The sequence below is a fragment of the Triticum dicoccoides genome, chromosome 3B, assembly GCF_002162155.2.
Source record: "Triticum dicoccoides isolate Atlit2015 ecotype Zavitan chromosome 3B, WEW_v2.0, whole genome shotgun sequence".
In the NCBI taxonomy this organism is placed as follows: domain Eukaryota; kingdom Viridiplantae; phylum Streptophyta; class Magnoliopsida; order Poales; family Poaceae; genus Triticum; species Triticum dicoccoides.
Genome location: NC_041385.1, coordinates 670,555,550 through 670,568,272, shown reverse-complemented (window position 1 = coordinate 670,568,272; position 12,723 = coordinate 670,555,550). Strand labels below are relative to the sequence as shown.

General features: G+C 45.9%; 2 protein-coding genes across 2 annotated transcripts in view; both read right to left on the bottom strand.

Moving 5' to 3' along the window:
• Positions 1 to 1,306, bottom strand: part of LOC119277744 (magnesium transporter MRS2-E-like) — a 5,594-nt gene extending 4,288 nt beyond the window's left edge. Inside the window, exons 1-3 of the mRNA XM_037559060.1 lie at positions 871 to 1,306; positions 607 to 759; positions 395 to 523 (exon numbers count right to left, since the gene is read on the bottom strand). Of these exons, the coding sequence (XP_037414957.1) occupies positions 395 to 523; positions 607 to 759; positions 871 to 1,212 (624 nt within the window). The 5' untranslated portion in view covers positions 1,213 to 1,306. The remainder of the gene's footprint in view (positions 1 to 394; positions 524 to 606; positions 760 to 870) is intronic.
• A 1,299-nt stretch (positions 1,307 to 2,605) lies between these two features.
• Positions 2,606 to 5,066, bottom strand: LOC119277743 (magnesium transporter MRS2-E-like). Its single transcript, XM_037559059.1, has 6 exons — positions 4,566 to 5,066; positions 4,261 to 4,401; positions 4,028 to 4,156; positions 3,744 to 3,901; positions 3,414 to 3,552; positions 2,606 to 3,113 (listed from the first exon to the last, which is right to left on the bottom strand). Exons 1-6 carry the CDS (start codon positions 4,914 to 4,916, stop codon positions 2,808 to 2,810), a joined length of 1,224 nt encoding a protein of 407 aa, XP_037414956.1. The 5' UTR covers positions 4,917 to 5,066; the 3' UTR covers positions 2,606 to 2,807.
• Between the last annotated feature and the right edge of the window lie 7,657 nt (positions 5,067 to 12,723).

The window sequence follows — 12,723 nt, the reverse complement described above, 5'->3', positions numbered from 1 at the left end:
CAAACCTAATAACCAACATGTATAATCATATGTGCTTCTTTTTTGTTGCTAAACTTTCTTCATCTAATTAGTTGTAGACTCAGAATTATGTTTCCACCTATATGTACATGCTTTTAGGATTGTTTCTTTTTAGGGTCATTAAATATCTCTCTTTGTAATTAACTTACCACATCAGATTTTATACCTACTTGGCAGCCTTAACGTCTGTACAAGGTGAGCAGTGTGGGAAGGGCCATATACTTCAAGCATACAACGGCTCATGAATCTAAATACAACCCACGTCAGCACACACGCATCTTATAGCATCACATTCAATGGATATAAAAGATGAATGAGACCAAACTATATCTCATCTAGCTGAATTCTAGCAAAACTGTATAATTAGTACTCCTACCTTCTGCACGCGGCCTGTTAGCTCTACCAGGCGGCTCTTGATCTGCCTGACGTGCTCCAGGTTGAGCGTGCTAACCTTGGAGGTCAGCTTGTCCAAGGCCGGATACGCCTCCTTCTCGAGGGCCAACGTCTAGCACCAACAGAAAACATGGTAAGTTCACACGCTTTTGACAGATCATGTGTTTAACAGCCGAAGCCTGCCTACCAGCGTACCTCGGATTCCATGCATTTGCATGTGTGTTCGAGGCAGACCTCTAGCACCTTGAACTCGAAGGGCTGGATCTTAGCGCTGCCAGGCATTGGCACGTTCCCCTGATCACCACCCAGGTCTATGTCGTCGGTTGCCGGATTAGTGGTAGACGCATCCTTCACGTAGTAGCAGGAGCCGACGGAATCAGGCGAACAGTGCAGATAACTCACCGCCATATCGTAGCAAGCATGCGTTGACTAATTGACTGCTGACTAGTGAAGTCGTACCGGGAGCGCGAGGCGGGCGTGGAGTTCTTGGAGGAAGGGGCGGAGGCGCGGGTTGCCGGGGTCGCGGACGAGCACCTCGGCGGCGGTGACGATGGCCTTGACGTGCTCCAGGTTGACGACGATGGCGCGGTCGCGGCCGAGGATGGTGGACGGGTAGGAGATCTGCGGGTCGAGCATGCGGAGGTCCCGCGCGGGGAGCCCCGTTATCTCCATGATCCGGTGCCTCCCGAACTCCCCCGTGCTCTCCTCCCCCGCCGCCGGCACCACCAGCCACTCCTGGCTCGCCGCCGGCGCGCCCTTCCGCCGCGGCGCCAGCGCGGTCTGCGGCTGCCTCCGCTCCATGCGCGGGTTCCCTCGGTCAATTTCGTGGACTACTGAGGTCTGAGGCCGCGTGGCGTACGTGACGCGGTTATCGGTACGAGGTCTTCGCTGAGGAGCTCGAAAACAGCTTACCACATGTCCCGTGTGGTGTAGGCGCGGCGCTTATTACGGGCGCGCGCGGATGGCGACGATGGATGCCCAGCGGGCCGGCCACGGCTCTTTTCTCCGTGGACGAGGATGGTCAATCGGTGCGGCGGTGCCACTTGTCTGGAAGCCAGTAGGCATTTGGACGTAGTAGTGTTCTGTTCGGCACGTATGCTTGTCCCATGGTACCAATGTCTCTCTCTTGGCATGTTTTACCTCCCGTTGTTTTAAATCTGATTTTCCTGGAAGAGATCACTACGACGGATCCGATTACGGTATGTACAATGATTTTATACACACGCACATACGACGATTGTTGAGTCTGAAAGAACAATGTTTTGTTAATATTTGCGAGCTCAAGTTAAAAACACATAGTTTTTGAGTAATAGTGTAGAATCCTATGAATTTTGTTGAGTTGGATTCTCAATGTTTAAACCTCTTGTGGTCGGAACATGGTGGCGATGTGGATGGGTATATACCATAAGCCATGGGTGAGGTAGCTGGTTGGACAGAGGGAAATTACTCTTATACACCAGGGGCTGCCTATGAATTACACTATTGAGGTGTAACAGGGGTGCATGTGCATCCCCCAGAGTAGGAAGTTGTCATTGGAGAAATACCCTTTGGTTGGCGGCTATACACACACCTATATAAGAAAAATAATAATTGATAATTAAAAAATGTTTAGAGTTTTTCAAAATAAACTTGGCTTTTTTGGCACTAATATATAAAATTTTCACGAACAAAAACCCAGCGTTGACTTCAGGGTAAAAAGACAAAAATCATTTGCTATTATAGGTCACTATTCGTACTATTTTGGCCATTTTTTTATTTTTTAAAAGAAGTCAATGGATTTTTTCTGTGTAATTTTTCTTATACAAGTAGAATGGGAGGTCAACTTTATTTCAAAAACATTTTTTGGAATTTTTTTGACTTTTTATTTAATTACTAATTTCCCGGCGTGTAGGAATGTCGGAACCTTGGAATCAATATGACTCAAATAACACTTCAAAACTATGAAATTGTGCGAACCAAACTGTGGTTGGATGGTTAGAGGGACAGTGGTATCCCCAGCCCACCAGAGTTTAAATCCTGTTGTTCGCATTATTCCCGGACTTTCAGTGGGAGAAGACGTTCGGTGACTTCGTAAATCTCAAGATGATATGCTGGTTCAGTCTCTCAAATGTGCTCATAGGGGTAGGATGTGCGTGTGTGCGTTCATAGGGGTGAGTGTATGCACGTAGATATGAGCGCTTGCGTCTGTACTGTGTTAAAATAAACTACGAAATTGTAAATCATGATACGAGAGGGCAGATCTTAGCCACCATTCAATTATTCCTACCCAAACGAAGCTATGGTATCATATTCTCAGGGCAGGGAAACCCTTTGTGACGGCGAAAACGTGCCCTGGACTGCATAACTTGCGGTCCGATGCTTCCTCTGTCCGGTGCGGCACCGAGAATAAAGCGCCATCACTGCAAATATTTGCTCTTCTTCCCTGCATAGATGGCCAGGAGGTATATGGCGGCGCAGCCGGCAACGGTGCCCCAGGTGGTCTCCCAGAACTTCATGTTCTTGATCCTCGCCATCTCGGGGGTCTCCGGATCCGCCATCAGCTCGATGTGAATGTTCATGCCGAACAAGCTCACTACGACGATGCCAGCGGTGACCACCACGGTCGCCGTCGTGAGCATCACGCCCATCTGCAGCAGCTGGTTCTGCTTCTTGTCCAGCATCAGGTTGATGTAGTTTTCAGTGTTGTCCACATAGTCGCGGAGCTTTGCACATTAAAGGCTGTTAGAAACACGCTTGGAATACTTTATAAGCCAACAGCTAAAGACCATAGTATTCAAATTGAATGAGAAAGGTGCATGTGGAAATGTAGTTCATATTCATAATGCTACCAAGAAGTGTGTGTGTGTGCGCACGTGCGCTCTTATCTGGTGTAATGAATCTGGAGCAAATAGTCAGTGTGCTGAACCTGATAGTGGCAATCATTTTGATATAGCAATCATGTCTCAGGCTTAACACAACATTAGGCCAATAACTAGTAGTGAACAGAAGGAGATGTGACATACATGGCATAACTTGTTCAGCGTGCCATCGAACTCCACGAAGTAAGCTTCAAGAAGCATTTCCAACTCTTCAACATGAGGCTTAACACAAGCAGAACTTCCATGGGAGCTCGCCGTATCACCGCCACGGTCTTCTTCCTCCCTGAATTCAAGTAAATATGGAAGATTAATGTGAATGTGAAGAGTAATAACTGTCCATCTTTCGTTCAATTAAGCCTAGCATCATCGAATTGTGCTTGGTTTATTCAAGCGAGTTCAGGAAGTTATAGCTCTTAATCAATCTGTCTGATCCCGGTAACCAGAAAGAAGACTCATTAGCTATACGTGACATACTTCTCATGATCATGACCATGATCAGGGGGCGCATGCTTGTTGGAATCCACATTAACCGACGACTCGTTGGTGACTCCTTGAAACGCAAGCTTCCTCGTCAGATACATCTCGCACATATCCGTGTCGTCGTCTAGCAAGTGCTCGATATCATCCCTCACCTGCGGATCAAGGAGGCCATGACGGCGCAAACAGACAATGAAATGAATAATTGAATTGATAACGTAGTAGCACTCAGCTTAAACTTGGAGCATACACTGGCTCCTGAACACCAGTTATATTAGTACCTTCTGCACGCGGCCTGATAGCTGGACCAGGCGGTTCTTGATCTGCCTGACGTCGTCCAGGTTGCTCGTGCTAACCTTGGTGGTCAGCTCGTCCAAGGCCGGATACGCCTCGCTCTCGAGGACCGACGTCTAGCACCATTAATTTTTGCACCAAGAGAAACATGGTAAGTTGGTACAATACGCGCTTTTGACAGATCATGGGGTTTAACGGCCTGCTTATTGTAGTAGTGTACCTCGGTTTCCATGCACTTGGATGTGTGTTCGAGGCAGACCTCGAGCACCTTGAACTCGAAGGGCGGGATCTTGGAGCTGCCGGAGATTGCCGGAGATTGGCACGTTCCGCTGCCGGTTGCCGGATTCGTGGTAGCCGCATCCTTCACGCAAAAGCAGGAGCCGACAGAATCAGGCCAAAAATGCAGATGAACCCAACACCATACTACCATCAGTTGGTTAGAAAAATGCAATCTGCCATCAATCTATCGTACAGTAGCAGGACTGGCTAAATGGCGATGGGTGTTAATGGTGGGTGTGGTCGTACCGGGAGCGCGAGGCGGGCGTGGAGTTCTTGGAGGAAGGGGCGGAGGCGCGGGTTGCTGGGGTCGCGGACGAGCACCTCGGCGGCGGTGACAATGGCCTTGACGTGCTCGAGGTTGATGACGATGGTGCGGTCGCGGCCGAGGATGGTGGACGGGTAGGCGAGGAGCGGGTCGAGCATGCGGAGGTCGCGGGCCGGGAGCCCCGTCATCTCCATGATCCGGTGCCTCCCGAACTCCCCCGCGCGCCGCTCCCCCGCCGCCGGCACCACCAGCCACTCCTGGCTCGCCGCCGCCGCGGCCTTCCGCCGCGACACCGGCGGCGACGGCGCGATCTGCGGGTGCCTCCGCTCCATGCGACGGGGCTGCGGCCGTTGGTGAGTTCCCTGGACTGAGAGCGCCGCGTGGCGTGACGCGGTTATCGGTACGAGGCAGTCGGTTAGGATCTTGGCTTGGCCGCGGCGGGCCAGAGGAGAAGAATACCCGGAACAGTTCCGGGGCTTTCGTTTCGGGGAAGCAGTTTTGGTTTTAACAGTGCGGCGGCACGTGGGCGTCTCGGCCCGCGTAGGCGCACGGACGGGGTGCCGGTCTATGAACGTCCGTCTCGTGGTGGTCCGCGCGCGCGGGGGGATGGCGACGATGGATCTGCTCAGCGGTTGTTGGCTGGAGCCTTCTTTTTCTCCGTGGACGAGGAGGGTGGTCAGTCGGTGCCATGTGTCTGGAATCCAGTAGGAATTTGAACGTAGTGTTCTGTTCGGTTTGTATGCTTGTCCCGTGGTGCACCTGTCTCTGTCTTGCGTGTTTTCAACCCGTTAATCGTCATCTTCCCGTGTTTTAAATCCGGTTTTTCTCGGAGAGATCACTGCGATAGATACGACTACGACATGTACAATGAGATGCTACTTTAATGATTCTATACATACACATGTACTCCCTCCGTTCCAAAATAGATGACTCAACTTTGGGTCATCTATTTTGGAACGGAGGTAGTAGTACATAGGATGATTACTAGCACATATGCCCGTGGGTTGCACCGGAGAAAAGTTAACCATTCAGCCAAGTTAAATACAATCCGGTTGCAATTATATGTTAAGCTATATCATACTCCCACTGTCCCAATATATACCGCCCATCTCATGTTCACTCACAATCTCGTGTACAAAGCTTCCAAAGTATTGGGAGTTAATTTCTTCTTTTTGAGAAATGCGGAGTGAAATCCTTCATGCTCATCTGTAACAACACAGTGGTGTGTTTGTTTCTCTAGGAATAATTGGGACCCACTTTTCACTCTCTATCGATTGCTGGAGCGGTTTATTGAACTTGCAAATGTATATGAATTGATGAAAGTTAGTGTAATAAAATGAGAAGGCGGTTATTTAATTTGACAAATAAACAAACCCTCTCGTCTGGATTTAAAGGGCTTGGCGGCCAAAACTCTACGACCAAGTGATAACCTCGCATGAAGATTAAATGCGTCTAATTATAGCCGGTGACAGCATGAAGAAGCAGCTTCCAATTGGAGGAAAGAAAACCCATCGCACACATTGGCTGGTGTTGTGTAACGATCTGCTGGAGGGATTAAATCAGACATTTCTCACGAACGACCCAAAAACAACGAACCTACTCATCATACCTGGCTTAATAATAATGGATGGAGGTAATAGACACAAGTACGAGCTAGCTCAGTTTACTCACTCAAGGTTTATTTTATTTTCAACAAATGTTCAGAAATTTTAAAAATGTTTGTGGAAACTTTTAAAATTTGAAATTTCTAAAGTTATTCACATTTTTATATATTTTCATAGATTTTTAAAATGTTCGCAATTTCAGAAAATGTTTCTGTTTCAAAGTTTGTTCAATCATTAAATGTTTGGTTTTGAAAAATGTCCAGGGGATTTCATAGAATGTTTGGTTTTGAAAAATTGCTCACAATTTCAAAATTTGTTTGCTTTTTGAGGAAAAACATTTCTGTTTTCAAATTTTGTTCATAAATTAAGAAAAATTCATGTTTTCATAATTTTGTTGTAAATTCTTAGGGGAATTTCACAAAATGTTTGCATTTTGAAAAAAATGTTCATAATTTCATAAAATGTTCCCATTTTTCAATTATGTTCTTGTTTTTTAATAAATGTTTGCATTTTCACATACTTGTTCATAGTTTTGAGAAATGTTCAAGTCTCTAAAAATTTGTTAGCATATTTTGAAAATGTTTGTTTGTCCAAAACTATTTACATGTTTTGAAAGAAAAAAACCATGTTTGAGAAAAAAAGTTTACATCTTTCGCTGCATATAGTTTATATAAGCTGAGCTGCAATTTTTGGACAACAAATTTTAGAACTACACTGGCTAGGGGCGTGGTTAAGTCGCGCCAGGTGTTGTGTTCGATTCAACTCAGGCATAGACTTCCGCTAGTTGTTTTTATGTTTTCCCACTGCCGGTTGTCTTTTAATTAAAATTCGGGCTCATAGTGAGACACAAAAGATAGATGGTTGCACTGGTTAGCAGCGCGGGTGCAGTTGCCATTGGTTCCAATCCCACAATGTAAAGTGCATTTGTTCTAATTCCTCGTAATTCCGATCTTGGCCCTTCAGAAAAAGGAAAGTATCTCTTCCCTGATTGCATGTATCTTTCCTTGTAGAGAAATAAAAGAAAAACTATCTCTCTCCCGATTGCGTGTACCTCTTTCTTTCCTAGCCTAAATGATTTACTTGCCGCAGATCAACGAATTAGACCAGGGTAATTTCATCCCAACTAGTCCATAATTATGTGCCTTGGTTAACATGCTGAAAACAATACACCTTAGATAAATGAATGGAAGGAGTATTAGGTAAAGATTAACCGGAAGAGAGCAAAGTGGATGAAAGAAAAGGTTTTGTAGGTATCCCTATATGTTTTTTAGGGGAAGCCCTATGGGTGCCTCTTTTGCCTCTTCTTGGGCTTCTTGGCAATGCCCCGCCCCATGGTAGGTGGAATATTTGCATCTATTTATAAAATCTTGCAAGTTTAAGTTAATATTATGTCAGGGACCTTCCCTAGCTATACATGTACTTGGGGCAGGCTCTTGGATATCACATGGGCTGGGCCTGGCCAGACACCATCAGACTGCTAGGTGTTGGAAAACGTAGCATGCAATTTCAGAAAAATTCCTACGATCACGCAAGATATATTAGGAGATGCATAGCAACGAGAGGGGGAGTGTGTGTTCACGTACCCTTGTAGACCGAAAGCGGAAGCGTTTGCTCAACGCGGTTGATGTAGTCGAACGTCTTGTCATTCCGACCGATCGAGTACCGAACGTACGACACCTCCGAGTTCTGCACACGTTTAGCGCGATGACGTCCCTCGAGCTCTTGATCCAGCATAGGGTCGAAGGAGTAGACGACTTCCGTCAGCACGATGGCGTGGTGACGCTGATGGCCTAAGCACCGCAAGAATATGACCGGATGTGTAAATTATGGAGGGGGGCGCCGCACACGGCTTGGAGCAATTGGTGTGTCTCATAGGGGCGCCGCCCGTATATAAAGGAGGGAGTGAGAGGAGGCCGGCCTAGGCGCGCCCCAAGTGGGGGAGTCCACTTGGGCTCCTAGTAAGATTCGGTCCCCTCCTTTCATTTTACTGGAGGTGGAAAGGAAGAAGGAGAGGGAGTAGGAGAAAGAAAGGGGGGCGCCGCCCCCTTCCCTAATCCAATTCGGCCTACTCCCTTGTGGGGGGGGCGCGCCAGCCCCTTGTGGGCTGGTTAGCCTCCCTCCCTCCTATGGCCCATATGGCCCATATCTTTCCCCGGGGGGTTCCGATAACCCCTCCGGTACTCCGGTATGTACCCAATACACTCCGGAACCCTTCCGGTGTCCGAAAACTACCTTCCAATATATCAATCTTTACCTCTCAACCATTTCGAGACTCCTCATCATGTATGTGATCTCATCCGGGACTCCGAACAACCTTCAGTCACCAAAACACATAACTCATATAATACATATCGTCATCGAACGTTAAGTGTGCGGACCCTACGGGTTCGAGAACTATGTAGACATGACCGAGACACCTCTCCGGTCAATAACCAGTAGTGGAACCTGGATGCTCATATTGGTTCCCACATATTCTACGAAGATCTTTATTGGTCGAACCGCAATGTCAACATACGTTATTCCCTTTGTCATCGGTATGTTACTTGCCCAAGATTCGATCGTCGATATCTTCATACCTAGTTCAATCTCGTTACTGGCAAGTCTCTTTACTTGTTCCGTAATGCATCATCCTACAACTAACTCATTGGTCACATTGCTTGCAAGGCTTCATATGATGTGCATTACCGAGAGGGCCTAGAGATACCTCTCCGATACTCGGAGTGACAAGTCCTAATCTCGATCTTTGCCAACCCAACAAACACCTTCGGAGATACCTGTAGAGCATCTTTATAATCACCCGGTTATGTTGTGATGTTTGATAGCACACAAGGCATTTCTCCGGTGTCCGGGAGTTGCATAATCTCATAGTTGGAGGAATATATATTTGACATGAAGAAAGCAATAGCAATAAAACCTAATGATCATTATGCTAAGCTAATGGATGGGTCTTGTCCATCACATCATTCTCCTAATGATGTGATCCCGTTCATCAAATGACAACACATGTCCATGGCTAGGAAACTTAACCATATTTGATCAACGAGCTAGTCAAGTAGAGGCATACTAGGGACACGGTGTTTTGTCTATGTATTCACACATGTATCATGTTTCTGGTTAATACAATTCTAGCATGAATAATAAACATTTATCATGAATAAGGAAATATAAAATAACAACTTTATTATTGCCTCTAGGGCATATTTCCTTCAGTCTCCCACTTGCACTAGAGTCAACAATCTAGATTACATTGTAATGAATCTAACACCCGTTGAGTCTTGGTGTTGATCATCTTTTGCTCATGGAAGAGGCTTAGTCAATGGGTCTGCCACATTCAGATCCTTATGTATTTTGCAAATCTCTATGTCTCCCTCCTTGACCAAATCTCTAATGGAGTTGAAGCGTCTCTTGATGTGTTTGGTCTTTTTGTGAAATCTGGATTCCTTCGCTGATGCGTCTCCAACGTATCTATAATTTTTGATTATTCCATGCTATTATATTACCCATTTTGGATGGTTATGGGCTTTACTTACACTTTTATATCATTTTTGGGACTAACCTTCTAACCGGAGGCCCAGTCCGAATTGATGTGCCTATTTTAGTGTTTTGAAGAAAAGGAATATCAAACAGAGTCCAAACGGAATGAAACCTTCGGGAGCGATCTTTTTGGAACAAATGCAACCCAGGAGACTTGGAGTGGATGTCAAGAAGCAGCCGAGGCGGCCACGAGGCAGGAGGGCGCGCCCTAGGGGGGTGGGCGCGCCCCCCACCCTCGTGGCTCCCCTGACCGACCTCCTTCGCCTATATATATCCACGTACCCTGAAAACATCCAGGAGCACCATGAAACTGTTGGGAACGTAGTAATTTCAAAAAAAATCCTACGCACACGCAAGATCATGGTGATGCATAGCAACGAGAGGGGAGAGTGTGTCCACATACCCTCGTAGACCGAAAGCAAAAGCGTTAGCACAACGCGGTTGATGTAGTCGTACGTCTTCATGATCCGACCGATCAAGCACCAAACGCACGGCACCTCCGAGTTTAGCACACGTTCAGCTTGATGACGTCCCTCGAACTCCGATCCAGTCGAGCTTTGAGGGAGAGTTCCGTCAGCACGACGGCGTGGTGACGATGATGATGTTCTACCGACGCAGGGCTTCGCCTAAGCACCACTACGATATTATCGAGGTGGACAATGGTGGAGGGGGGCACCGCACACGGCTAAGAGATCTCAAGGATTAATTGTTATGTCTATGGGGTGCCTCCCTGCCCCCGTATATAAAGGAGCTAGGGGGGAGGCGGCCGACCAAGGAGGAGGGCGCACCAAGGGGGGAGTCCTACTCCCACTGGGAGTAGGACTCCTCCTTTCCTAGTAGGAGTAGGAGAGAAGGAAGGGGAAGGGAGAAGGGGAGGAAGGAGGGGGCGCAGCCCCTCCCCCTAGTCCAATTCGGACTAGGCCTTGGGGAAGCGTGCGGCCTGCCCTAGGCAGCCCCTCTCTCCTCCCCGTATGGCCCAATAAGGCCCATATACTCCCCGGTGAATTCTCATAACTCTACGGTACTCCGATAAATACCCGAATCACTTGGAACCTCTCTGATGTCCGAATATAGTCGTCCAATATATCGATCTTTACGTCTCGACCATTTCGAGACTCCTTGTCATGTCCCCAATCTCATCTGGGACTCCGAACTATCTTTGGTACATCAAAACACATAAATTCATAATATAACCGCCATCTAACTTTAAGTGTGCGGACCCTACGAGTTCGAGAACTATGTAGACATGACCGAGACATGTCTCCGGTCAATAACCAATAACGGAACCTGGATGCTCATATTGGCTCCTACATATTCTATGAAGATCTTTATCGGTCAAACCGCATAACAACATACGTTGTTCCCTTTGTCATCGGTATGTTACTTGCCCGAGATTCGATCGTCGGTATCTCAATACCTAGTTCAATCTCGTTACCGGCAAGTCTCTTTACTCGTTATGTAATGCATCATCCTGCAACTAACTCATTAGTCACATTGCTTGCAAGGCTTATAGTGATGTGCATTACCGAGAGGGCCCAGAGATACCTCTCCGACAATCGGAGTGACAAATCCTAATCTCGAAATACGCCAACTCAACATGTACCTTCGGAGACACCTGTAGATCTCCTTTATAATCACCCAGTTACGTTGTGACGTTTGGTAGCACACAAAGTGTTCCTTCGGTAAACGGGAGTTGCATAATCTCATAGTCATAGGAACATGTTTAAGTCATGAAGAAAGCAATAGCAACATACTAAATGATCAAGTGCCAAGCTAACGGAATGGTTCAAGTCAATCACATCATTCTCTAATGATGTGATCCCGTTAATCAAATGACAACTCATGTCTATAGCTAGGAAACTTAACCATCTTTGATTCAACGAGCTAGTCAAGTAGAGGCATACTAGTGACATTATGTTTGTCTATGTATTCACACATGCACTAAGTTTCCGGTTAATACAATTCTAGCATGAATAATAAACATTTATCATGAAATAAGGAAATAAATAATAACTTTATTATTGTCTCTAGGGCATATTTCCTTCAGTCTCCCACTTGCACTAGAGTCAATAATCTAGTTCACATCACTATGTGATTTAACACCAATATTCACATCTGTATGTGATTAATACCCATAGTTCACATCGTCATGTGATCAACATCCAAAGGGTTTACTAGAGTCAATAATCTAGTTCACATTGCTATGTGATTAACACCTAAAGAGTACTAAGGTATGATCATGTTTTGCTCGTGAGAGAAGTTTAGTCAACGGATCTGTCACATTCAGAGCCGTATGCATTTTGCAAATATCCTATGTATACAATGCTCTGCATGGAGCTACTCTAGCTAAATTGCTCCCACTTTCAATATGTATCCAGATTGAGACTTTAGAGTCATCTGGATCGGTGTAAAAGCTTGCATCGTTGTAACTCTTTACGACGAGCTCTTTTATCACTTCCATAACCAAGAAATATTTCCTTAGTCCTCACTAAGGATATTCTTGACCTTTGTCCAGTGATCTACTTTTAGATCAAAAATTGCACTCCCTTGCCAAACTCAGAGCAAGGTATACAATAGGTCTGGTACACAGCATAGCATACTTTATAGAATCTATGACTGAGGCATAGGGAATGACTTTTCATTCTCTTTCTATTTTCTGCCATGGTCGGGTTTTGAGTCTTACTCAACTTCACACCTTGCAACACAGGAAAGAACTCCTTCTTTGACTGTTCCATTTTGAACTACTTCAAAATCTTATCAAGGTATGTACTCATAAAAAAACTTATCAAGCGTCTTGATCTATCTCTATAGATCTTGATGCTCAATGTGTAAGCAACTTTACCAAGGTATTTCTTTGAAAAACTCTTATTCAAGTATCCTTTTATGCTATCCAGAATTTCTATATTTTCCAATCAACAATATGTCATCTACATATAGTATTTAGAAATGCTACAGAGCTCCCACTCACTTTCTTGTAAATACAGGCTTCTCCAAAAGTCTG

Excerpts from the sequence above, each read along its gene's own strand:
- LOC119277743 (XM_037559059.1), bottom strand. The coding sequence starts at position 4,916 with ATGGAGCGGAGGCACCCGCAGATCGCGCCGTCGCCGCCGGTGTCGCGG. Across the intron at positions 4,157-4,260 it reads CCAAGTGCATGGAAACCGAG|ACGTCGGTCCTCGAGAGCGA; the intron begins GTACACTACTAC and ends TAATGGTGCTAG. Across the intron at positions 3,114-3,413 it reads CGCTGAACAAGTTATGCCAT|CTCCGCGACTATGTGGACAA; the intron begins GTATGTCACATC and ends TAATGTGCAAAG.